At 41.3% G+C, this 26,408-nt stretch overlaps 1 protein-coding gene and 1 long non-coding RNA gene across 2 annotated transcripts; both read left to right on the forward strand.

Moving 5' to 3' along the window:
• The first annotated feature begins 20,859 nt into the window (after window positions 1-20,859).
• On the forward strand, window positions 20,860-21,427 carry LOC141039287 (uncharacterized). Its single transcript, XR_012200211.1, has 3 exons — window positions 20,860-20,965; window positions 21,041-21,205; window positions 21,295-21,427. It is a non-coding gene; the product is annotated as an uncharacterized lncRNA (long non-coding RNA).
• A 1,169-nt stretch (window positions 21,428-22,596) lies between these two features.
• Window positions 22,597-24,814, forward strand: LOC141027511 (uncharacterized). The gene is made up of 3 exons (XM_073504579.1): window positions 22,597-22,627; window positions 23,773-24,660; window positions 24,768-24,814. Exons 1-3 carry the CDS (start codon window positions 22,597-22,599, stop codon window positions 24,812-24,814), a joined length of 966 nt encoding a protein of 321 aa, XP_073360680.1.
• The last annotated feature ends 1,594 nt before the right edge of the window (window positions 24,815-26,408 follow it).

Consider the following 26,408-nt stretch of genomic DNA (forward strand, 5'->3'; position numbering starts at 1 on the left):
TTACTCCTTATAGTTGATGCTAGTTGGTTTATTTGGTGGAAGATCATATGTTCAGATCCATTATGCATATTAATACCCCTCTGATTATGAACATGAATATGCTTTGTGAGTAGTTACGTTTGTTCCTGAGGACATGGGAGAAGTCTTGCTATTAGTAGTCATGTGAATTTGGTATTCGTTCTATATTTTGATGAGATGTATGTTGTCTCTCCTCTAGTGGTGTTATGTGAACGTCAACTACATGACACTTCACCATTGTTTGGGCCTAGAGGAAGGAATTGGGAAGTAATAAGTAGATGATGGGTTGCTAGAGTGACAGAAGCTTAAACCCTAGTTTATGCGTTGCTTCGTAAGGGGCTGATTCTGATCCACATGTTTCATGCTATGGTTAGGTTTACCTTAATACTTCTTTTGTAGTTGCGGATGCTTGCAATAGGGGTTAATCATAAGTGGGATGCTTGTCCAAGTAAGGACAACACCCAAGCACTGGTCCACCCACATATCAAATTATCAAAGTACCGAACGCGAATCATATGAACGTGATGAAAACTAGCTTGACGATAATTCCCATGTGTCCTCGGGAGCGCTTTTCTCTATATAAGAATTTTTCCAGGCTTGTCTTTTGCTACAAAAAGGATTGGGCCACCTTGCTGCACTTTATTTACTTTTGTCACTTGTTACCCGTTACAAAGTACCATATCACAAAACTATCTGTTACCGATAATTTCAGTGCTTGCAGAGAATACCTTGCTGAAAACCGCTTATCATTTCCTTCTGCTCCTCGTTGGGTTCGACACTCTTACTTATCGAAAGGACTACGATAGATCCCCTATAGTTGTGGGTCATCAAGACTATTTTCTGGCGCCGTTGCCGGGGAGTGAACCTCCTTTGGTAGGTGGAATTTGGTAAGGAAAAAATTTATATAGTGTGCTGAAATTTATTGTCACTTGTTACTATGGAAAGTAATCCTCTGAGGGGCTTGTTCGGGGTATCTTCACCTCGACCAGTAGAGCAAAGAGTTGCTCCTCAACCTACTGAACCAACTGAAAATGAAAATGTCTACTTTGAAATTCCTTCGGGTATGATAGAAAAACTGCTAGCTAAACCTTTTGCAGGAGACGGAACATTACATCCTGATGAGCACCTAATCTATGTGGATGAAGTTTGTGGATTATTTAAGCTTGCAGGTATGGCCAATGATGTTATCAAGAAGAAGGTATTCCCTTTATCTTTTAAGGGAGATGCATTGACATGGTATAGGCTATGTGATGGTATTGGATCATGGAACTACAAACGATTGAAATTGGAATTTCATCAGAAGTTTTATCCTATGCATCTTGTTCATCGTGATCGTAATTATATATATATATATATATATATATATATATATATATAATTTTTGGCCTCGCGAAGGAGAAAGCATCGCTCAAGCTTGGGGGAGGCTTAAGTCAATGTTATATTCATGCCCCAATCATGAGTCTCGAGAGAAATGATTATTCAAAATTTTTATGCTCGGCTTTCTGACAACAATCGCACCATGCTCGATACTTCTTGTACTGGTTCTTTTATGATGAAGACTATTGAATTCAAATGGAATTTATTGGAAAGACTTAAACGCAACTCTGAAGATTGGGATCTCGACGAGGGTAAGGAGTCAGGTATAACACCTAAGTTTGATTGTGTTAAATCTTTTATGGATACCGATGTTTTCCGTGAATTTAGCACTAAATATGGACTTGACTCTGAGATAGTAGCTTCTTTCTATGAATCATTTGCTACTCATGTTGATCTCCCTAAGGAGAAGTGGTTTAATATAATCCTCCCGTTGAAGTAAAAGTAGTTGCACCTATTAAAGTTGAAGAAAGGGTTATCACTTATAATGATCCTATTGTTCCTACTGCTTATGTTGAGAAACCACCTTTCCCTGTTAGAATAAAGGATCATGTTAAAGCTTCAACTGTAGTCAACAAAAGTAATATTAGGACACATAAACCCCCTGAGCAAGTTAAAGTTGAACCTAATATTGCTATGGTTAAAGATCTCTTGGCTGATAATATTGATGGGCATGTTATTTACTTCTGTGATGAGAATGCTAGAATTGCTAAACCTGGTGCTAAAGATAAACATAGACCTGTAGTAGGCATGCCTGTTATTTCTGTTAAAATAGGAGATCATTGTTATCATGGCTTGTGTGATATGGGTGCTAGTGCTAGTGCAATACCTATTGACTTATACAAAGAAATTATGCATGATATTGCACCCGCTGAGTTAGAAGAAATTGATGTCACCATTAAGCTTGCCAATAGAGATACTATTTCACCAATTGGGATTGTTAGAGATGTTGAAGTCTTGTGTGGGAAAACTAAATATCTAGCTGATTTTCTTGTTCTTGGTTCCCCACAAGATAGCTTTTGTCCCATTATATTTGGTAGACCCTTCTTAAACACTGTTAATGCTAAGATAGACTGCGAAAAGGATGTTGTTACTATTGGTCTAGGTGATATGTCTCATGAGTTTAACTTTTCTAAATTTCGCAGACAACACCGTGAAAAGGAATTGCCTAGTAAGAATGAAATTATTGGTCTTGCTTCTATTGTTGTGCCTCCTAATGATCCTTTAGAACAATATTTGCTAGACCATGAAAATGATATGTTTATGAATGAAAGAAGGGAAATAGATGAAGTATTCTTTAAACAGGGACCTATTCTGAAACACAACTTGCCTGTTGAAATCCTAGGGGATCCTCCTCCACCCAAGGGTGATCTTGTGTTTGAGCTTAAACCATTGCCTGATACCCTTAAATATGCTTGTCTTGATGAAAAGAATATATATCCTGTTATTATTAGTGCTAACCTTTCAGAGAAGGAGGAAGAAAAATTATTGAAAACTCTGAAGAAGCACCGTGCTGCTATTGGATATACTCTTGATGATCTTAAGGGCATTAGTCCCACTCTATGTCAACACAAAATAAATTTGGAGAAAGATGCCAAACCAGTTATTGATCATCAACTACGGCTGAATCCTAAGATGAAAGAAGTGGTAAGAAAGGAAATACTAAAGCTCCTTGAGGCAGGTATAATCTATCCCGTTGCTGATAGTCGGTGGGTAAGTCCTGTCCATTGTGTCTCTAAGAAGGGAGGTATTATTGTCGTTCCTAATGATAAAGATGAATTGATTCCGTAAAGAATTATTACAGGTTATAGGATGGTGATTGATTTCCGCAAATTAAACAAAGCTACTAAAAAGGATCATTACCCCTTGCCATTCATTGATCAAATGCTAGAAAGATTATCCAAACACACATGCTTTCTAGATGGTTATTCTGGTTTCTCTCAAATACCTGTGTCAGCTGATGATCAAGCAAAGACCACATTTACTTGCCCTTTTGGTACTTTTGCTTATAGACGTATTCCTTTTGGTTTATGTAATGCACCTGCTACCTTTCAAAGATGCATGATGGCTATATTCTTTGATTTTTGTGAAAAGATATGTGAGGTTTTCATGGACGATTTCTCCGTTTATGGATCCTCTTTTGATGATTGCTTGAGCAACCTTGATCGAGTTTTGCAGAGATGTGAGAGACTAACCTTGTCTTGAATTGGGAGAAGTGCCACTTTATGGTTAATGAAGGTATTGTCTTGGGGCATAAAATTTCTGAAAGAGGTATTGAAGTTGATAAAGCTAAAGTTGATGCTATTGAAAAGATGCCGTGTCCCAAGGACATCAAAGGTATAAGAAGTTTCCTTGGTCATGCCGTCTTTTATAGGAGGTTCATTAAGGACTTCTCAAAAATTTCTCGGCCTCTGACTAATCTATTACAAAAAGATATACCATTTGTCTTCGATGATGATTGTGTAGAAGCATTTGAAATACTTAAGAAAGCATTAATCACTGCTCCTATTGTTCAGCCACCTGATTGGAATTTACCCTTTGAAATTATGTGTGATGCTAGCGATTATGCTGTAGGTGTTGTTCTAGGGCAAAGAGTTGATAAGAAATTAAATGTTATTCAATATTCTAGTAAAACTCTAGACAATTCCCAGAGAAATTATGCCACTACTGAAAAAGAATTTTTAGCAGTTGTATTTGCTTGTGATAAGTTTAGACCTTATATTGTTGATTCTAAAGTAACTATTCACACCGATCATGTTGCTATTAAATATCTTATGGAAAAGAAAGATGCTAAACCTAGACTTATTAGATGGGTTCTCTTGCTACAAGAATTTGATTTACATATTATTGATAGAAAGGGAGCTGAGAACCCCGTTGCAGACAACTTGTCTAGGTTAGAGAATGTTCTTGATGACCCACTACCTATTGATGATAGCTTTCCTGATGAACAACTGAATGTCATAAATGCTTCTCGTACTGCTCCTTGGTATGTTGATTATGCTAATTACATTGTTGCTAAATTTATACCACCAAGTTTCACGTACCAGCAAAAGAAAAAGTTTTTCTATGATTTAAGACATTACTTCTGGGATGACCCACATCTTTATAAAGAAGGAGTAGATGGTGTTATTAGACATTGTGTACCTGAGCATGAACAGGAACAGATCCTACGCAAGTGTCACTCCAAGGCTTATGGAGGACACCACGCTGGAGACAGAACTGCACATAAGGTATTGCAATCCAGTTTTTATTGGCCTACTCTCTTTAAGTATGCCCGCAAGTTTGTCTTATCTTGTGATGAATGTCAAAGAATTGGTAATATTAGTAGACGTCAAGAAATGCCTATGAATTATTCACTTGTTATTGAACCATTTGATGTTTGGGGCTTTGATTATATGGGACCGTTTCCTGCCTCTAATGGATATACACATATTTTAGTTGCTGTTGATTACGTTACTAAGTGGGTAGAAGCTATTCCAACTAGTAGTGCTGATCATAACACTTCTATTAAGATGCTTAAAGAAGTTATTTTTCCGAGGTTTGGAGTCCCTAGATATTTAATGACTGATGGTGGTTCACATTTTATTCATGGTGCTTTTCGTAAAATGCTTGTTAAGTATGATGTTAATCATAGAATTGCATCCCCTTATCACCCACAGTCTAGTGGTCAAGTAGAATTGAGTAATAGAGAGCTCAAATTAATTTTGCAAAAGACTGTTAATAGATCTAGAAAGAATTGGTCCAAGAAACTTGATGATGCATTATGGGCCTATAGAACTGCATATAAAAATCCTATGGGTATGTCTCCGTATAAAATGGTTTATGGAAAAGCATGTCATTTACCTCTCGAACTAGAACATAAGGCATATTGGGCTATTAAAGAACTCAATTATGATTTCAAACTTGCCGGTGAGAAGAGGTTATTTGACATTAGCTCACTTGATGAATGGAGAACCCAAGCCTATGAAAATGCCAAGCTGTTTAAAGAAAAAGTTAAAAGATGGCATGACAAAAGGATACAAAAGCATGAGTTTAATGTAGGTGATTATGTATTGCTATACAACTCTCGTTTAAGATTTTTTGCAGGAAAACTTCTCTCTAAATTGGAAGGTCCTTACATTGTCGAGGAGGTCTATCGTTCCGGTGCTATAAAAATCAACAACTTCGAAGGCACAAATCCAAAGGTGGTGAACGGTCAAAGAATCAAACATTACATCTCAGGTAATCCTATAAATGTTGAAACAAATGTTATTGAAACCGTGACACCGGAGGAATACATAAGAGACACTTTCCAGAACGTTTCAGACTCTGAAAAGGAATAGGTACGTCGTACGGTAAGTAAACCGACTCCAAAACAGTTCTAATGGCAAATTTTCTCCGTTTTGGAATATTTAGAAAAATAGAAAAATAAGAAGCTGTCCGGGAAGGACACGAGGCCTCCACGAGGGTGGAGGGCGCGCCCTACCCCCTGGGCGCGCTCCCTGCCTCGTGGGCACCTCGTGCGCTCTCTGGACTCCGTTATGTTGCACGATACTTCTTTTGGTCGGTAAAAATTCATTATATAATCTCCCGAAGGTTTTGACTCATGTATCACGCAAATATCCTCTGTTTTCGTTTCAAGCTGTTTTTCTGATAGATCTAGATCACCATGACATCTCCAAGCGCCCCCAAGGACAAGTTATTCGAGAAGGTCATCAACCCCTACCTCGCGGAGGTGCTGCAACACCCTGCGTGATGGGTTGTTGAACATCCGCGATGTTGAGGGACCAAGGAGGACAGGAAGCATGGAGACGAGGCTCGAAGCAATGGAGCAACAAGTTTTCAAATGCCAGGGGATGGTGGAACACGGACTCAACGCCAACCACATGATGATCGCGGAGTTCACCAACAACCACAAGCTGGATGCCAAGAACATTGGGGAGACCATCTTCAAGCTTCACGAGAAGATCGAGCACCTTGAAGCCCAAATCTATGACCTGCAAAACCAAAACTATGAGTATGAATATAGATTCAAGAGGATGAGTTTGGCTGTAGATTTGAGGATCCCGGAGACTCGATCATCCTTCTATGATGGTGAGCCTATGCCTTGGAAGATGGACGACAAGCCCACATCATCAACAACTCCACCACCCTCTTCAACGGCAAAGGAGATCTAATCATATGGGTATGGGCACTCCCCTTGGCAATTGCCAAGCTTGGGGGAGGTGCCCCGGTATCGTATCACCATCACATCTCTATCTTTACCCTTTTTCTTAGTTTGATCCTTTTAGTATTATCTTGATCTAGTAGAATAAAGTTTTAGTATGATCTAGTTTTGAGTTCTGCTTTATGATCCCTCTATGTAATCGAGTCCGTGAGTTATATATAATAAAGATTAGTGTTGAGTCAAGGGCTTGATTATTTTGCCATGATCTTGAGGGAATAAAAGAAAAGAGAAAAGAATAAAAAGAAACAAAGAGATCTTATTGATCTTATGGAGAGTAATGACTTCACATATAAAGAGTATGATGATTAAAAGTTGTTGAGAGTTGACAAACATAGTTTTGGTCATCGTTGCAATTAATAGGAAGTAATAAACAAAGAGAGGTTTCACATATAAATATACTATCTTGGACATCTTTTATGATTGTGAGCACTCATTAAAGTATGACATGACTAAAGAGTTGATGTTGGACAAGGAAGACAACGTAATGGGTTATGTTTTCTTATATCTGAGATAAAGTATATTGTCATGGATCATCCAACATGTTGAGTTTGCCTTTCCCCCTCATGCTAGCCAAATTCTTTGCACCAAGTAGAGAAACTACTTGTGCTTCCAAATATCCTTAAACCAAGTTTTGCCATGAGAGTCCACCATACCTACCTATGGATTGAGTAAGATCCTTCAAGTAAGTTCTCATCGGTGCAAGCAATAAAAATTGCTCCCTAAATATGTATGATTGATTAGTGTGGAGGAAATAAGCTTTATACGATCTTGTGATGTGGAAGAAATAAAAGTGACGGACTGCATAATAAAGGTCCACATCACAAGTGGCAATATAAAGTGACGTTCTTTCGCATTAAGATTTTGTGCATCCAACCCTGAAAGCGCATGACAACCTCTGCTTCCCTCTGCGAAGGGCTTATCCTTTACTTTTATCTCCTACCCTTATGCAAGAGTCATGGTGATCTTCACCTTTCCTTTTTACATTTTATCCTTTGGCAAGCACATTGTGTTGGAAAGATCCTGATATATATACCCAATTGGATGTAAGTTAGCATGAACTATTATTGTTCACATTACCCTTGAGGTAAAAGGTTGGGAGGCGAAACTATAAGTCCCTATCTTTCTCTGTGTCCGATTAAAACTCCGTAACCACAAGTATTGCGTGAGTGTTTGCAATTGTGAAAGACTAAATGATAGTTGAGTATGTGAACTTGCTGAAAATCTCTTGATGTTATGATAAATTGCAATTGCCTCAATGACTGAGATTATAGTTTGTTAGTTCTCAATGAAGTTTCTGATTCATACTTGACATTGTGAATAGATTATTACTTGAGCATAAGAAATCATATGACAATATCCATATATGTTGCTGTTATAAGAATGATCATGATGCCCTCATGTCTATATTTTATTTTATCGACACCTCTACCTCTAAACATGTGGACATATTTATCGTTATCTGCTTCCGCTTGAGGACAAGCGAGGTCTAAGCTTGGGGGAGTTGATACGTCCATTCTGCATCATGCTTTTATATCGATATTTATTGCATTATGGGCTCTTATTACACATTATGTCACAATACTTATGCCTATTCTCTCTTATTTTACAAGGTTTACATAAAGAGGGAGAATCCCGGCAGCTGGAATTCTGGGCTGGAAAAGGAGCAAATATTAGAGACCTATTCTGCGCAACTCCAAAAGTCCTGAAACTCCACGGAAGTTATTTTTGGAAATAATAAAAAAACTGAGCGAAGAAAATACCAGAGGGGGCCCACACCCTGGCCACGAGGGTGGGGGCGCGCCCTACCTCATGGGCCCCCTGGTGGCCCTCCGGTGCCTATCTTCTGCTATATGAAGTCTTTCGTCCGAGAAAAAATCATAAGCAAGCTTTCGGGACGAGACTCCGCCGCCAAGAGGCGGAACCTTGGCGGAACCAATCTAGGGCTCTGGCGGAGCTGTTCTGCCGGGGACACTTCCCTCCGGGAGGGGGAAATCATCGCCATTGTCATCACCAACGCTCCTCTCATCGGGAGGGGGCCAATCTCCATCAACATCTTCACCAGCACCATCTCCTCTCAAACCCTAGTTCATCTCTTGTATCCAATTCTTGTCTCTACGTCTGGGATTGGTACCTGTAGGTTGCTAGTAGTGTTGATTACTCCTTGTAGTTGATGCTAGTTGGTTTATTTGGTGGAAGATCATATGTTCAGATCCATTATGCATATTAATACCCCTCTGATTATGAACATGAATATGCTTTGTGAGTAGTTACGTTTGTTCCTGAGGACAAGGGAGAAGTCTTGCTATTAGTAGTCATGTGAATTTGGTATTCGTTCTATATTTTGATGAGATGTATGTTGTCTCTCCTCTAGTGGTGTTATGTGAACGTCGACCACATGACACTTCACCATTGTTTGGGCCTAGAGGAAGGCATTGGGAAGTAATAAGTAGATGATGGGTTGCTAGAGTGACAGAAGCTTAAACCCTAGTTTATGCGTTGCTTCGTAAGGGGCTGATTTGGATCCACATGTTTCATGCTATGGTTAGGTTTACCTTAATACTTCTTTTGTAGTTGCGGATGCTTGCAATAGGGGTTAATCATAAGTGGGATGCTTGTCCAAGTATGGACAGCACCCAAGCACTGGTCCACCCACATATCAAATTATCAAAGTACCGAACGTGAATCATATGAACGTGATGAAAACTAGCTTGACGATAATTCCCATGTGTCCTCGGGAGCGCTTTTCTCTATATAAGAATTTGTCCAGGCTTGTCCTTTGCTACAAAAAGGATTGGGCCACCTTGCTGCACTTTATTTACTTTTGTTACTTGTTACCCGTTACAAATTACCTTATCACAAAACTATCTGTTACCGATAATTTCAGTGCTTGCAGAGAATACCTTGCTGAAAACCGGTTATCATTTCCTTCTGCTCCTCGTTGGGTTCGACACTCTTACTTATCAAAAGGACTATGATAGATCCCCTATACTTGTGGGTCATCACTACGGGAATCACAAACTTTAACACAAGTATTCCTCAAATCCACAACTACTCAACTAGCATGACTCTAATATCACCATCTTCATATCTCAAAACAATTATCAAGCATCAAACTTCTCATAGTATTCAACACACTCATAAGATTTTTTTTACTAATCTTGGTTGCCTATCATAATGAAAGCAAATTACCATGCTGTTTTGTAGGACTCTCAAAATAATATAAGTGAAGCATGAGAGAACAATAGTTTCTATAAATCAAATCCACCACCGTGCTCTAAAAGATATAAGTGAAGCACTAGAGCAAAAACTATATAGCTCAAAAGATATAAGTGAAGCACATAGAGTATTCTAATAAATTCCGAATCATGTGTGTCTCTCTCAAAAGGTGTGTACAGGAAGGATGATTGTGGTAAACTAAAAATCAAAGACTCGAATCATACAAGACACTCCAAGCAAAACACATATCATGTGGTGAATAAAAATATAGCTCCAAGTAAAGTTACCGATGGACGAAGACGAAAGAGGGGATGCCTTCCGGGGCATCCCCAAGCTTTGGCTTTTTGGTGTCCTTAGATTTTCTTGGGGTGCCATGGGAATCCCCAAGCTTAGGCTCTTACCACTCCTTGTTCCATAATCCATCAAATCTTTTACCCAAAACTTGAAAACTTCACAACACAAAACATAACAGAAAATCTCGTGAGCTCCGTTAGCGAAAGAAAACAAAACACCACTTCAAGGTACTGTAATGAACTCATTATTTATTTATATTGGTGTTAAACCAACTGTATTCCAACTTCTCTCTGGTTTATAAACTATTTTATTAGCCATAGATTCATCAAAATAAGCAAACAACACACGAAAAACAGAATCTGTCAAAAACAGAACAGTCTGTAGTAATCTGTAACTAACGCAAACTTCTGAAACTCAGAAAAATCTACCAAAATAGGACGACTTAGACAATTTGTTTATTGATCTACTACAATTGGAATCAGTATTTTATCACGTTTTGGTGATTCTTAACAATTGTTTTCGTGAACAGAAAGTTTCTGGAATTTTCAGCAAGATCAAATAACTATCATCCAAGAAGATCCTATAGGTTTAACTTGGCACAAACACTAATTAAAACATAAAAACAAATCTAACCAGATGCTAGATCAAAGATTTATTCCTAAACAGAAGCAAAAATCAAAAAAACTAAAATAAAATTGGGTTGCCTCCCAACAAGCGCTATCATTTAACGCCCCTAGCTAGGCATACAAGCAAAGATAGATATAGGTATTGCCATCTTTAGTTTTAGGGAAGAAAAGAGCAAACTTATTATCTATGGAATTAATATTTCTATTTTGATAAAGCACGTGGCTATTAATGGTAGAAGAAAGATTAAGCACGTTACGGAAATTTGCATCTAAGATAGCCTTCATCTCTTTGATAGATTCGTTTTGGTAGGAGAGCAAAAGAGAGGTAGATTCAACTTTCTCATTCATGGGGTGCCCAAATATGGTCTTCATATTTTCATAAGTATCTACGGCATCCCCTTCAAGAAAACCTTCTTCAAATATAGAATCTAAGACATGCTTAAATGAAGAAGGTAGGGCAACATAAAAGCTCTTTAAGTAAATTTCAATTTGGTATTGGGGCACATAGCTAGCCCGGATCCTTAATAGTCTATCCCAAACATATTTTAAAGATTCATCAAGTAAATAACAAAAAATTCCGGAATCATCTTCATCAAAATTATTCTCTCATTGATAACTCCGGCAGGTTTTTCCATAGCATCATTATTTATGAGTTTAGATAGAATAGCAGGATTGTCCAAAGTACTAAAACTTGGGAGAGAAACCCCAACCCTTTTTGATTCCGACATGGCGAAAGGAAGGTGAGCGGAAAAGAGAGGGCGAATAAAACGGCAAGGGTGAAGTGGGGGAGAGGAAAACGAGAGGCAAATGGCAAATAATGGAATGCGAGGGATAAGAGTTTGTGATGGGTACTTGGCATGTCTTGACTTGACTTGACTTGGCTTGGATCTCCCCGGCAACGGCGCTAGAAATCCTTCTTGCTACCTCTTGAGCACTGCGTTGGTTTTCCCTTGAAGAGGAAAGGGTGATGCAGTAAAGTAGCGTAAGTATTTCCCTCAGTTTTTGAGAACCAAGGTATCAATCTAGTAGGAGATCACGCACGAGTCCCTCACACCTACACAAACAAATAAGAACCTCGCAACCAACGCGATAAAGGGGTTGTCAATCCCTCTACGGTCACTTACGAGAGTGAGATCTGATAGATATGACAAGATAATATTTTTGGTATTTTTATGATAAAGAGAAATAAAGATGCAAAGTAAAATAAAAGGCAATAAAAATAACTAAGTGTTGGAAGATTAATATGATGGAAAATAGACTCGGGGGCCATAGGTTTCACTAGTGGCTTCTCTCAAGAGCATAAGTGTTATGGTGGGTAAACGAATTACTGTCGAGCAATTGACAGAATTGAGCATAGTTATGAGAATATCTAGGTATGATCATGTATATAGGCATCACGTCCGTGACAAGTAGACCGAAACTATTCTGCATCTACTACTATTACTCCACACATCGACCGCTATCCAGCATGCATCTAGAGTATTAAGTTCATAAGAATAGAGTAATGCTTTAAGTAAGATGACATGATGTAGAGGGATAAACTCATGCAATATGATATAAACCCCATCTTTTTATCCTCGATGGCAACAATACAATACGTGTCGTTTCCCTTTCTGTCACTGGGATCGAGCACTGCAAGATTGAACCCAAATCTAAGCACTTCTCCCATTGCAAGAAAGATCAATCTAGTAGGCCAAACCAAACTGATAATTCGAAGAGACTTGCAAAGATAACCAATCATACATAAAAGAATTCAGAGGAGATTCAAATATTGTTCATAGATAATCTTGATCATAAACCCACAATTCATCGGATCTCGACAAACACACCGCAAAAGAAGATTACATCGAATAGATCTCCAAGAGAATCGAGGAGAACTTTGTATTGAGATCCAAAGAGAGAGAAGAAGCCATCTAACTAATAACTATGGACCCGAAGGTTTGAGGTAAACTACTCACACATCATCGGAGAGGCTATGGTGTTGATGTAGAAGCCCTCCGTGATCAATGCCCCCTCTGGCGGAGCGCCGGAAAAGGCCCCAAGATGGGATCTCACGGGTACAGAAGGTTGCAGTGGTGGAAATAGGGTTTTGGCTCCTGTTCTGATGTTTTCGGGGTACGTAGGTATATATAGGAGGAAGAAGTACGTCGGTGGAGCAACGTGGGCCCCACGAGGGTGGAGGGCGTGCCTGGGGGGGTAGGTGCGCCCCCTGCCTCGTGCTCTCCTTGTTGATTGCTTTACGTAGACTCCAAGTCCTCTGGATCATGTTTGTTCCGAAAATCACGTTCCTGAAGGTTTCATTCCGTTTGGACTCCGTTTGATATCCTTTTCCTTCGAAACACTGAAATAGGCAAAAAAACAGCAATTTGGGCTGGGCCTTCGGTTAATAGGTTAGTCCCAAAAATAATATATAAGTGTATAATAAAGCCCATTAAACATCCAAAACAGAATATAATATAGCATGGAACAATAAAAAATTATAGATACGTTGGAGACGTATCACTACACATCATGAGGGATACAAGAGAAAGTTGCACATCACTGTTAGATAGTTGGCCATCGCAGCATATGAATTTGCACATCTACTGCTAGGCAGTTGGCGGATGCAGTAAATAGTGAAAGCACATCCACGGGTAGGAGGAAAGTTGCACGTCAACTACTAGACAGTTGGCCTTGGCAAGAGGCGAAGTTGCACATCTCACTCCAAGGGGGTAGTTTGGGGGTGGAGGTGCCATCACTAAAAACTGCACGTCCACATGATAGGTGCGAAGTTGCATATCCACTGCAGTTAGTTGCACATGACTGCTAGATGGTTGCACAAAACAGGTACTAAAATTGCACAAAAAATATTTTACCAAAACATGCCCATGCGGCGCAAGGATTTCAACGGTGGAAACGGATCTTAATTCGGATTCGTGGTTTAAAAGTTATGGCTTTTCAAAATTCATAAATTGTAAATTAAATGCTAGATAGTCATCCACGCCATGCAGGGAAAAAGCCACAACCGAATGCATGCCGATCATTTAATGCACTATTGATGAGTTGTTTCCGTTTAGTCAATTGGGACCATAAAAATATTTCCTAATTAGATGGAGGAGACAAATACTTTCCAAGGTCCGGCTGCTGGGAAGCGCTAGCGAGCCAACAGCTGCTCGCTAGACGCGTCCTAGACTTTATTACTCAATAGCCAAGGTTAGAGGAATAATGTTCGGATCATTGAAATGACCCGACCAAGTATGGCGATCTTGATCTAAAGAAAGTGAATGCCTAGTTAAGTTATGAGCTTCGAAATTGTTATTTCTACTTTCAAAACTAAAGGTACATCCAATGAGTCCAATCTCTAATCTCACTAATAACCATTATGTGAATTGCGAGTGATCCCTCATGGATGCCCTTGACTACTGGCTTGCAAACAGACGCGACACACAAGTGTTGAATACCAAGGTTAGTGGCTAGTGCCAGCGCCTCGTGGAAAGTTGTTGCTTCAAGTGACGCCGGATCATTTAATCACCTAATGACCAGAGAGGACGATCCCATATAAATTTCTTTCTCATCTCGACATACCACAATTGCAGTTCCCAAGTTTCCATTAATTGATACTCCTGCATCCACATTGAATTTGAAATGTCCGGGTGGTGGAGGGATCCATCTCTTGTTGCCAACTGTTACCCTGGCTAACACCCTTACTGACTCTGGTTCCTTCAGTTTTTCAAGATCGGCAATAAAACTTGTGACAAAAAGACATGTCGACATCAGGCTTTGATAAATTCCCTCGTGCAACAATTTTCGTCTGGCTGTCCAGATTGCCCACAATGTCACCACTAACAGAATGAAACTCTCATGAGGTAGAACATCGATTATTCAGAACATCCAGTTCTGGTCATTTGGTTCTCTAGTTGTAAAACTTGTGACAAAAAGACATGTCGACATCAGGCTTTGATAAATTCCCTCGTGCAACAATTTTCGTCTGGCTGTCCAGATTGCCCACAATGTCACCACTAACAGAATGAAACTCTCATGAGGTAGAACATCGATTATCCAGAACATCCAGTTCTGGTCATTTGGTTCTCTAGTTGTAAGTAGGTCACTAATTAGAGACCGAGCGTGTACCCACCCGCTGCCACTACTTATATTTGGACCGGCCTATTAACACTTTCCAAGTTTTTTGTGCTTTTTCTTATGTTTTTATCTATTTTTATATTTTATTTCTTTTTTCATTTTCTTCTCTTTTTCATTTTTCTTTCATTTACAAATTCGCTAACATTTTTTAAAAAAACTTGAAGATTGTTTGAATTTGTAAATATTTCTAACAAATTCACGAACACTTTTTAAACTGTGAATAGTTTTTTTAAACCCGTGAACATAATTTTTTGAATCGGTGAACTTTTTTTAATCAACGGCATTTTTTGGAAATCGGGAGAGCAATGTTTGAAATTCACGAACATTTTTTGTTTTGACAATCATTTTTTGAATCAGCAAACCTTTCTGAATCGACGAACTTTTTTGTAATTCATGAACTACTTTGAATTTTGCTAACATTTTTTAAAAATTACTGAATATTCTCTGAACCTGTGAACATGTTTTCAATTTGACAGGCGATTTGTGAATCAACGAGCATTTTTTGGAAATCATGAACTTTTTTGATTTCCTGAACGTTTGTTTTCAAAATCATGAATAAAAATTAGTATGTGAACATTTTATGATTTCTTGAACATTTTTTAAAAATTCAATATTATTTTAAATTTCAAAACTTCTTTGTAATCCCGAAAAAAATCAAAAAGGAAAGTAAAAATAAAAATAACAAAATAACAAAAAACAGCGCCCACACGTGGGCCGGCCCAAAAGGCGCGCTGGGGAAGAGGGGGTGCGTGTTGCTCCTCCTAGCGTGAGCTGCACCAAATAGGCGCTCCATTTTCTTGGGCTAGACCGGTATCAAATGGAAAGGCCGAGAAAGCGCACTTCTTTTCTCTTTTTTGGGGAAAGGGGGAAAATGTGCACTTGGCTCTTCCCAATTTTCTTGATGAGTGTTGTGTGTCAACTCGGGACTCATATGGTTCTTTTCAAGTTCTAAAAAAGGAAAGTATGGAGAAAAACTTGAATATGTACTCTTAAGTCTGAAATGAACCTTGAACTCGAAATCCTTGAGATTCTCACCGTGCCCTTTCTATTTTCCGGCTGATTTGTGCTAAAAGTTAATTTGTGCATCGAGATTGTTTACGTGGAACGGATTAGGGTGGAATCAGACGCCGCATTGGACTAACGTTGATCCCCGCTTGATGTCCATTTAACTTGCAGTGGGGGATAGGTGGGGAAAACATTAGGGTTCGAGGAGGGTTGGCGGGCGGCGACTGAGCAGTCGACAATGGCGTCGTTCTCTAGTTTGTTGTACTCAGGTGGAGTACTCCGTCGTAGGGCACCATCTAGGTCATCGGTGCCCTATAGGGAGAATCCGTTGGTGTACAAGCCGGAGATGCGATGCTACTACAAGCCGCCAATAAGGCTCTCTGCTGGATTTCTTGGAGCTATGAAAATCCTAAAAGAAGATACTATTGTTGCATGCTTGAGATTGTAAGATCCCCATCTTCCTCCTTCCCATCGAATTTTCCTCATTCATCTTTGAGATTTCCGTTTTTTATTGTATGAACTGTTGATTCAAAGTAATGGTTGTGGGTATTTTGCATGGCATGATGATCCTTTCTCCCTATTTGTTCGGTAAGTACTTGTTGATCTTAGGGATGCAATTTGGAGGATGAATGATGAAGTGTCTGATGGTCGATAGGCATGTCTAGAACAAGGGAGAAGAAGTGGAGTAGAGATTGTCCTGGCACAACAAATTCATGAGAATAATGAAGAAATTAATGCAATAAGGGCTAGATGTGAAAGGATGGAGGGAACTGCAATGTATACCAATGTTTTTATGGCATTATCATGTTAGTGGTTGGTCTCACTACTAGAATGTACAACTATTTGCAGGATTTGTGCTAGGTAGATTATTAATGGAATGGCTGAATGATGTAATGAATGGATGATGCACTCATATATTCTGTTTTCTTGACTAAATTTATGATGCGCTGCTACTGATATTAATTCCTTATGTGCACTTTACAATTTTTCTGATAATTATGATTAGGCAATAAGCAAGTCGCCTAATATTCATCTTTTTAGAATCAAGTCGCTTAACATGTACTGTATCACCTTGTAATATAACGTAGTTTGAATGATAAGCAACTAATCATTGTTTCATTGCGAAAAATAACTCTTAAAAGTACGGCGTTAATACAGAAGAAAATACGGAGTACTTTCATATATCGATTGTATACACTTGATGAAAGCTACCTAAAACTTCTATGCAAAAAAAGCTACCTAAACTATGGGGAAGCAGGAACCGCCCGCCTCAAGGAGGAACCGCCCGCTTCAAGGAGACATCAAGGAACAACGGAGGACAGATAAGTAATCGGTGGCCGGAGGACGGAGAAGCAGGAACCGCCCGCCTCAAGGAGGGCAGCCCATTACAGGCTTTTTGTGGGATTTTTTTTCTGTGTGAGGCTTTTTTTTTCTTATATGTTGATATTCTGAAAATACAGTAAATTATGGGGAAAAATCGTTTTTAGAAAATGTTCACCACGCACTATAAAAATGTTTGGGGAATGTGAAATTTATGTTCGTATATTTCAGAAAAATGTTTACGTGTTTAATAAATGTTTGTGCGGTGTAATTTGTTCCCATAAGTTTTAACACAAATCACACCACCATAAAATGTTTGTGACAATTTAAAATGTTCACACGCTTAAAATATTATGTTCATGAAATTTTGAAAAAAAATCATCATGTATTGAAAAATGCTCAATAAGTATAAAAAAATTCCGCGTGTATATGAAAAATGTACAATGTGTATTCAAAAACAAAATTCAACGTGTCTTTAAAAAAATATTAATCATGTATTTATAAAATTGCTAAGATTTATCTAAAAAGTGTTTCACATGTATACCGAAAATGTTCACCGTGTATTCAAAAAATGTTTAACATATATTTGAAACAAAATTTATAATTTATTCAAACTAATGTTCGACCATGTATTTGAACAAATGTTCATTATGCATTTGAAAATTGCTCAACACGTGTACAAACAATGTACAATGTGTATTAACAAAGGCCGACATGTATTTGTAAAAAGAAAAGGCAAATAAATAAATAAATAACAGAAAGCCCTATGAAAACCATAAAGAAAATATAAAACATTTTTCCTGCTGAGCATTTTTCCGGCAGTGATGCGGTACGGCTTCCTGGCTCCTGGCTGGCGGGCGGCGGCGGCGGCGCGGCGAGCGGGCTGGGTGGAGCAGCAGGGCAAATTTGACAATTTTGACCTATAATCGAAAGCAAATCACAGAATGAACTGGTTCCGAAACTATTTCACACCCCTGACCCTTTTGTGTAGCGCCCGCCACGCCGGCGCCACACCCTACGGTGCAGCGCCTAGCTCCGGGGCGTTGCACCACTGTCCACCGTGGCAGCCCACGGGCCCGCACCCAGCAGTGCAACGCCTCCGAGCTAGGCGCTGCACGTGTAATGTGCAGCGCCTAGCCGCTAGGCGTTGCACGTGTAATGTGCAGCGCCTAGCCGCTAGGCGCTGCACTGTGACTTATATGCAAACGCGCTAGCCCTCTCCTCCCCCACCCTCCCCATTGGCAGTTACAGAAAAAAGGGCGGCGGCCATCTGCACTCCCCCTCTCAATCCCCTCTCCCAAATCCTTCCGATCCGACGATTTGGTCCGTGCATTTGTTCACCAATCCATCGTAGAAGGTACTCTCCTCCGATCCCCTTCTTTCTATCCATAGAAAATATTATGTTTTGAAGATTTGGGGAACCCTTGTTTGAATCTTGCATGTATTAGATTTGGGCAACTTTTGTTTGAATCTTGCGTATGTTAGATTTGGGGAACCTTTGTTAGATTAGAATGTGGTTTGGATAGATAGGTTGACATGTTATTTATATAGTTTGGATACATAGATTGACATGTTATTTGTATGGAGAAGTAGATTGACATGTTATTTGTATGGAGAAGTAGATTGACATGTTATAGTTTGGATACATAGATTGACATGTTATTTGTATGAAGTAGGCGCAAGTAGTGGGAAGCACCATATGCTTTGGATCTTGCATGTAGTAGGCCTACTTTAGTTTTTTTGAATTGAAAAGATAATCGTGTTGACAAGAATGCTTTTTTGAAATTGTTAGGATGGTTTGGCTTCTCGATGATCACTGGGACCATCAACACCGGTCGTACGCTATGGCGGTACAGCAGCGGGTAATACTGAAAGTGGCCGGTGTTATGAATTTCGTATGTTTGTTCAAACACAAATGCCCCATATGTAATGTTATGATTTGTTTGTTTGTAGGAGCTTGCACCTCTGAAGCTTCGGTCTCACGGGATCAGCCTTGGAGGGATGAGCTATGATGAGCGGTACACACCTTATGTTAGGGAGGCAGGACTTCTCCCTTTCATTGAGTTGGTCCGCCGGTCGACGCCACCCAACACTGCTGCAGCACTCACCGCGCTTATTGATCATTGGAGGCCGGAGACACACACTTTCCATCTTCGGACCGGGGAGATGACCGTGACGCTGCAGGATATCGCTATGATCACCGGTCTTCCTATCGATGGCAATCCTTTATGTATGAACACCGATTCTGAAGGGTGGCGCGCGCAGATGCAAGCCCTTATCGGTATGGTTCCTCCGGAGCCTCGGGAGCCAGAAAGGGAAGATAAGAAGAAGGAAAGAGTCGCAGCGGGCGCTACTTTCACGTGGATATCATCGCACTTCGCTCATTGCCCCGATGATGCTAATGAGGACATGGTGAAGACTTATGCTCGTGTCTACATGTGGTACATGGTATCGAGGACAATGTTTGCTGATGGCACCGGCAAGAATGCTCCATGGATGTGGCTGAAGGCGTTGACCGTCTTCGATAGCAAATGGAGTTGGGGTTCGGCGACACTAGCTTACTTGTATCGACAGGTATGAAGTTGTTTCCTTTTCACTTCATTGATACATTATCAATGCGCTCTTGCGGCAAATTTGACCATGTTCTTTTTTATGTGCAGTTGGACGATGCCAGTTGTAGGCACACTGGAGGTATTGGTGGTTGTCTGCTCGCACTTTCCATATGGAGCTGGGAGCGTTTGCCGGTTGGACGACCTAAGACCGTGAAGTACGAGGATTGGGACGATAAAGACGACCCACTATGGCTCCCCACTTGGGCTTACAAGTGGGATGTGTTAAATGAGACGACGGATGATCCCTCTATAATGTACAAGTTGTACAAGAGCGAGCTGGACGCGATCACGCCTGAGCAGGTGAACCTACCTTGCATAAGTGATTATCATGCTTGTATCTTCACTCGATATCAATTTTGCATTCAATCCCATTTTGCAGGTGGAATGGGAGCCGTATGGAAAAGGAGAGAGTTTTGGTAACCCTATAGAGTTCAGGCTTAATCCGATGTGCATTAGGGATAGGGATCTCTGGCATATGCGGTGCCCACTGATATGCAACTGGGCGGTTGAGCTTCACCTGCCACATCGGGTGTTCCGCTAGTTTGGTTTGTTCCAGTCACACCCGCCGGAGTGGGAGGACACGGACAAGTTGCTACACGCGTAAGACATAATTAACCTTGAGCACTTAGCAGCTTCTCGACGGTTTCGATGATGCTAATATCTTGTTTCTAACTTGCAGGTTGGATAGGAAAAAGCAGCGGAAGATCAAGGATTGGGCCAGCCATCACAGGAAGTATGTCGTGCAGTTCGCTCTTAGTGTAGAGCAAGCAAGGGCTGGAAAACGAGCCCAGCTTCGTGAGCACTGCCCGGATGCGTTCAACAACTATCTCACATGGTTTCTTGCAAGTACCCACGTGGAGGTATGCCAGCCGGCGTATGCTGAGGAGATTCTGGAGGAACCCACCGTTTTTGATGAGGTAGCCCAGCACCAGTACAACGCATTAGTCAGGAAAGGCAACTCGGTGATCCCTTCAGCTCCAATGATGAACTTTGTGGTTAGCCCTTTTTGCTTTTCCATTCGCACTTTTCACATCTTCGCTTGCCTAACACTCTGATACCGTTTCTGTTCATAGCGTGCCCAGATCAAGAAAGCAGCTGACGAGACCGAGACTATTCTGGAAACAACCCCGGCTGGCAAAAGCGATGGGGAAGGTGCACTTCGAGAATTCATTAAGGTTCACATCTCCTTCAAACTAGCACTTAACATTTGTTGGTACGTTCCATGTCTCATTCACTTGTACATGTTGCAGCGCCAGGGCCAAAAGTTAAGGCGGCTATCAAACCTTTTCGGTTGTCGTGACCCCGAGTATGTATCACCAGAACGGTCTAGGTCGGCGACACCATCAGATCCCGCTTCGGGGCAGAGCCATGGTGAACCTTTCACGGATGAGGATGTGGGTGGGGTCACCCAAGAGGTATGGCATGACGATATATATCCATTTGTTGATGCATTGCTAACTATATCCTCACACACGGTCTTTCCATATCTTTTGTTGATGCATAGGTTGCTGATGATATGACCTTGGGGACGTACCGGGCTCGGTCTGCATACGAGTTGAAGCCTAGGAGGGGAATCAACAAGTACACACCTGAAGACTTCACCCAAAGAGGCAAAAGGACGGTCGGCACCTCGCGGATGGCGGCATTGGATGACGATGTCGAACCGGTGGCGGAGCCGGAGCCGGAGCGGGTTCCTCTTCCTAGGAAGGTGAAGAAGATAAGCGTCAAGGGGGGGGGGAGGACCCAGCAAGCGTGGAAAGCACTAGTCATCTTAGTTTTTTTATAATGTTGAACTTCGAGTGCGATTTGTTATGTCGTTGAACATGGAGTGGTCGTACCTTTTATGTCGTTGAACTTGGAGTGGTGGTAGCTCTATGGTGAACTGGAACTTATTGTGATGGTCATTTCTATGAAATGAAGTCTTTTGTGAACCCTTTCTTTCTTATACTAATTGTTATACTTGGAGAAATGATGTCGTACCTGAATGTTTGTTATACTAGTTGTTGAACTGTGGCTGAAAGAACTGCGGCTGAAAAAGACCCAGTAGAGGGGGGGAGGAGGCACAGTAGGTAGGCCTCTAGTTTCAGGCCAAAAATTGCTAAGTGTTTGTGCAGCGCCTAGCACGCAGGCGCCACACACTGCAGTGCAACGCCTAGCTCGCAGGCGCTGCACTATAGCGTGTGGCGCCTCCGTGCTAGGCGCTGCATATGTTTGTAACTAGCCAAACTTCTGTTGCTTTCTGGATAGCTACAGACATGTGCAGCGCCTAGCTTGGAGGCGCCGCACTCTACAGTGCAACGCCTAGCTCGCAGGCGCTGCACTATAGAGTGTGGCGCCTCCGTGCTAGGCGCTGCATATGTCTGTAACTAGCCAAACTTCTGTTGCTCTTCTGGATAGGTGCAGACATATGCAGCGCCTAGCACGGAGGCGCCGCACTCTACAATGCAACGCCTAGCACGCAGGCGCTGCACTATAGAGTGTGGCGCCTCCGTGCTAGGCGCTGCATATGTCTGTAGCTAGCCAAACTTCTATTGCTCTTCTGGATAGGTGCAGACATATGCAGCGCCTAGCACGGAGGCGCCGCACTCTACAGTGCAACGCCTAGCATGCAGGCGCTGCACTACAGAGTGTGGCGCCTCCGTGCTAGGCGCTGCATATGTCTGTAACTAGACAAACTTCTGTTGCTCTTCTGGATAGGTGCGGACATATGCAGCGCCTAGCACGGAGGCGCCACACTCTACAGTGCAACGCCTAGCTCGCAGGTGCTGCACTATAGAGTGTGGCGCCTCCGTGCTAGGCGCTGCACATGTCTTTAGGTATCCAGCAACCAACAGAAGGTATGCCTATAGTTTCAGGCAAAAATTTCGCTAAGTGTTGGTGCAGCGCCTAGCTAGGAGGCGCCACACTGTACAGTGCAACGCCTAGCACGCAGGCGCTGCACTATACAGTGTGGCGCCTCCTAGCTAGGCGCTGCACTAGTCTGTAGCTGTGCAGCCAGAACAGAAGGTACTTTACAGTTTGAGGCACTTGGACTTGGACTTAGTGAATTTTTTAGCTATCCAGAGAGCAACAGCAGCTAGGCGCCACATGGTAGATTGCAGCGTCCAAGTACTTCACGACACATAGTAGTTCGTAACACATACTACTTCACGACACATGGTAGTTCGTACAACCAAATCAAGGAGGACACATAGTAGTTCACCGCACATAGTAGTTCTTACAACCAAATCCTAGGGTTATGGCCGGACTGCGCTAGGGTTATGGCCGGATTGACCGGGGGGCGTTTTTGTTCGCCCGATCCGCACGCTGGACCGTCAGATTGAATCCGACGGCCAGGAGCCAAACCCTAGCTGGCCACGGGCCCTTTGGGCCGTAAGTGGCAGGAGGCCGGCTGCGGCAAGGCCGCCACGCGCGCTGGGCCGAGCCCAGCAGCTGCGGGCGCCGCCGCGCGGCTGGGCCGCGCTGAGCCAAGGGCGGCTGGGCTGCAGTAGGCCGGGCCAGCTGCATTTTTCTCTGCTGCAGCTAATTCTGTTTATTCAGAGAATAGAAAATTTCAGAAAAAAAGTTTATGTATTTTATAAAGTAAAAGTTTCTGTAGAACTAAAAAAGTTCATGATTTTTTATTCGGTCATAGAAAAGTTTCTGTAAAAAGTAAAAAGTTCGTGAATTTTTATTCATGTTTTTCCACTCCGTAAATAATTAATGCTCTTTTACAAAGAAAATAAAAGTTTACATAGTATTAAGTTTTTAAGAGCATGTTAAAGTGACTATTAAAATGAATATGATTATGTTATTTTTTATGACCAACGTTGTTAATAACATGATCATGTTTTATTATTGAGATTTAAAGGTGCATTTATTTCTAATTTTTTGCCCAACGGTAATATAGATTTAATTGCATATACAATTGTATGTTTAATTGACCAATGTTAGATTAATGCATATGATTGTTATACTGATGTCACTTAAATTGTGATTTCAGGAGGCTTTCACTTGATGAGTTGCCTAAAAGATGTTCCGACACTCAGAGGTGACAATCACACTGAGTGGAGGAAGAAAGTTGAACTGGCATTTGTCTGTGCTGATCTGGACTGGGTTCTGGATGAACCACAGCCGGTCAGACCTACAGAGCCAGTAAGAGAGGCCACTGATGATGATGCTGCGTGGGCTAAAAAGAGGGGGGATTATGCTCCTTTGGAGATGTCCTACATCATAGAAAAACAAAAGTGGGTCAATGCAAACAAAAAGTGCATGACCTTTATAAAGAATACAATTGAGAGCACCATTGTGGGCTCCATTGCAGAGTGCACTTCCGCAGGGGAGTTGCTTTCAAAGATAAAGAGCCAGTTCACTGGCTCTTCAAAGATATATGCCACCCAGGTGATAGAGCAACTGGTGACAGAACGCTACACAGGCGGTAGTCATGGAATAAGAGAGCACATCCTTAGGACGAGCAATATGGCAGCAAAGCTAAAGCCCATGGATGAGGATCTGGAGATCAAACCAAAGCTCCTGGTCCACCTGGTCATGGCTTCACTGCCAAAGGAGTTTGAAGCTTTTGTTGTGAACTACAATATGTCACCTAGAACATGGGACATTGAAAAGACAATAGCAATGTGTGTCCAAGAAAAGGACAGACTCAAAGCCTCACATGGTGGTACACTCAACTATGTGAAGGGTCACAAGAAAAAGAATTACAATCAAAACAACAAAAGTTCTCCTTCAAAGCCACAAGGAAAAGCTTCCTATCAGCATCAGCGTCAGCAACAGCCTTTCCCAGTGGACAAAGACACTTGTCTCCATTGTAAGAAGACCGGGCATTACAAGAAAGACTGTCCTGATTGGCTAAAGTCAATCATGGCAAAAGGAGGTAACAATATAGTTTCATTTGTAAATGAATCCATGTATGCACAGTTTTCAAAATCCACTTGGTGGATTGACTCAGGAGCAACTGTTCATGTTGCAAATTCTTTACAGGGATTCCATTCGACGCGGACTACGCTAAGAAGCAAAAGACGCATTGAAGTGGCGAACGGAGTTGAAGCAGAAGTTGAAGCTGTCAGTGATATCTCCTTGGAGTTAGCTGATGGATTCAATCTTCTACTTAGAGATGTTTTATTTGTTCCATCATGTCATAGAAACTTAATAAGTGTTTCTTGTTTGTACAAAGATAATTATGAATGTTATTTTGGACATGGCAACTATGCCATTTGGTTAAATAATGCTTATGTGGGTGATGCTTTACTACATGATGAGCTTTATTTGTTATCACTTCGTGAAAAAGTTTATTCCATTTGCAATGTGAAAGAACATGTTTCCGCGTCGAATAAAGAACAAAAGAAAAGGAAAAGAACATTCGACTCATCGAAATTATGGCACTGTCGCTTGGGCCATATTTCGAAGGGGAGAATAGAAAGATTAGTCAAAAGTGAAATTCTTCCTCCGTTAGAATTTTCAGACTTAGAACAGTGCATAGATTGCGTTAAAGGAAAGTACGTAAAACAAATCAAAAAAGGTGCAATCCATAGCACAGGCACACTAGAAATCATTCACACTGATATTTGTGGACCATTTCCGGTGAAAAGTGTGGATGGATATGACTCGTTCATAACATTCACAGATGATTACTCTCGCTACGGTTATATTTATCCAATCAAAGAAAGATCAGAAGCGTTGGATAAATTTAAAATATTCAAAGCTGAAGTTGAAAATCAGCACGATAAAAGAATAAAGATAGTAAGGTCCGGCCGTGGGGGAGAGTACTATGGTCGACACACTCCATATGGCCAAGTCCCTGGACCTTTTGCAAAGTTCTTGCAGGAGACTGGCATAGTAGCCCAGTATTCAATGCCGGGCGAGCCTCAGCAAAATGGAGTAGCTGAAAGGCGCAACCGTACACTTATGGATATGGTGCGCAGTATGATGAGTTATTCCAACTTGCCATTGGGATTATGGATGGAGGCGCTTAAAACCGCCATTCACATTCTCAATAGAGTACCAAGCAAGTCGGTGCCCAAAACACCGTACGATCTATGGACAGGAAGGGTGCCATCCCTACAACACTTCAGGGTGTGGGGGTGCCCTACTGAGGCCAAAATGTTTAATCCAAAAATTGCAAAGTTAGATCCCAAAACAGTGAGTTGCCACTTCATTGGCTATCCAGACAGGTCAAAGGATTTTCATTTCTACTGCCCAGACAGATATACAAAGTTTGTAGAAACGAGACATGCAGTCTTCTTAGAGGACGAAATGATGAGGGGGAGCTTGGTAGCTCGGAAAATTGATCTTGAGGAGAAGAGGGTGCATGCACCTAATCCGATGATTCAGGAGCCATTTTTCTCACTACCAGTTGCAACTCCACCCATGACAACTATGGAGGTAGACCCGGAACCTGTACGCCAGGAGCCGATTGAACCCATTGTTGAGCATGAAAGGGAGGTACAGCAGCGAATTTTAGAAGAAGTGCCAGAAGTTGAGGCACAGAATGTGCCTAAAATTGAGGCCCTTAGAAGGTCTACAAGACCAAGAAAGTCAGCTATTTCTACTGACTTTAAAGTTTATAACACAGAAATGGTTCATGTGGAAAAAGATCCCACCTCATATGAAGAAGCCATGAGA

This window comes from Aegilops tauschii, chromosome 1, assembly GCF_002575655.3.
Source record: "Aegilops tauschii subsp. strangulata cultivar AL8/78 chromosome 1, Aet v6.0, whole genome shotgun sequence".
NCBI lineage: Eukaryota > Viridiplantae > Streptophyta > Magnoliopsida > Poales > Poaceae > Aegilops > Aegilops tauschii.

Coding starts and splice junctions, on each gene's coding strand:
- LOC141027511 (XM_073504579.1), top strand. CDS start 22,597: ATGTCTTTAGGTATCCAGCAACCAACAGAAG. Junction 22,628..23,772: donor TATCCAGCAACCAACAGAAG/GTATGCCTATAG, acceptor TTGTGATTTCAG/GAGGCTTTCACTTGATGAGT. Junction 24,661..24,767: donor GTCAATCATGGCAAAAGGAG/GTAACAATATAG, acceptor AATTCTTTACAG/GGATTCCATTCGACGCGGAC.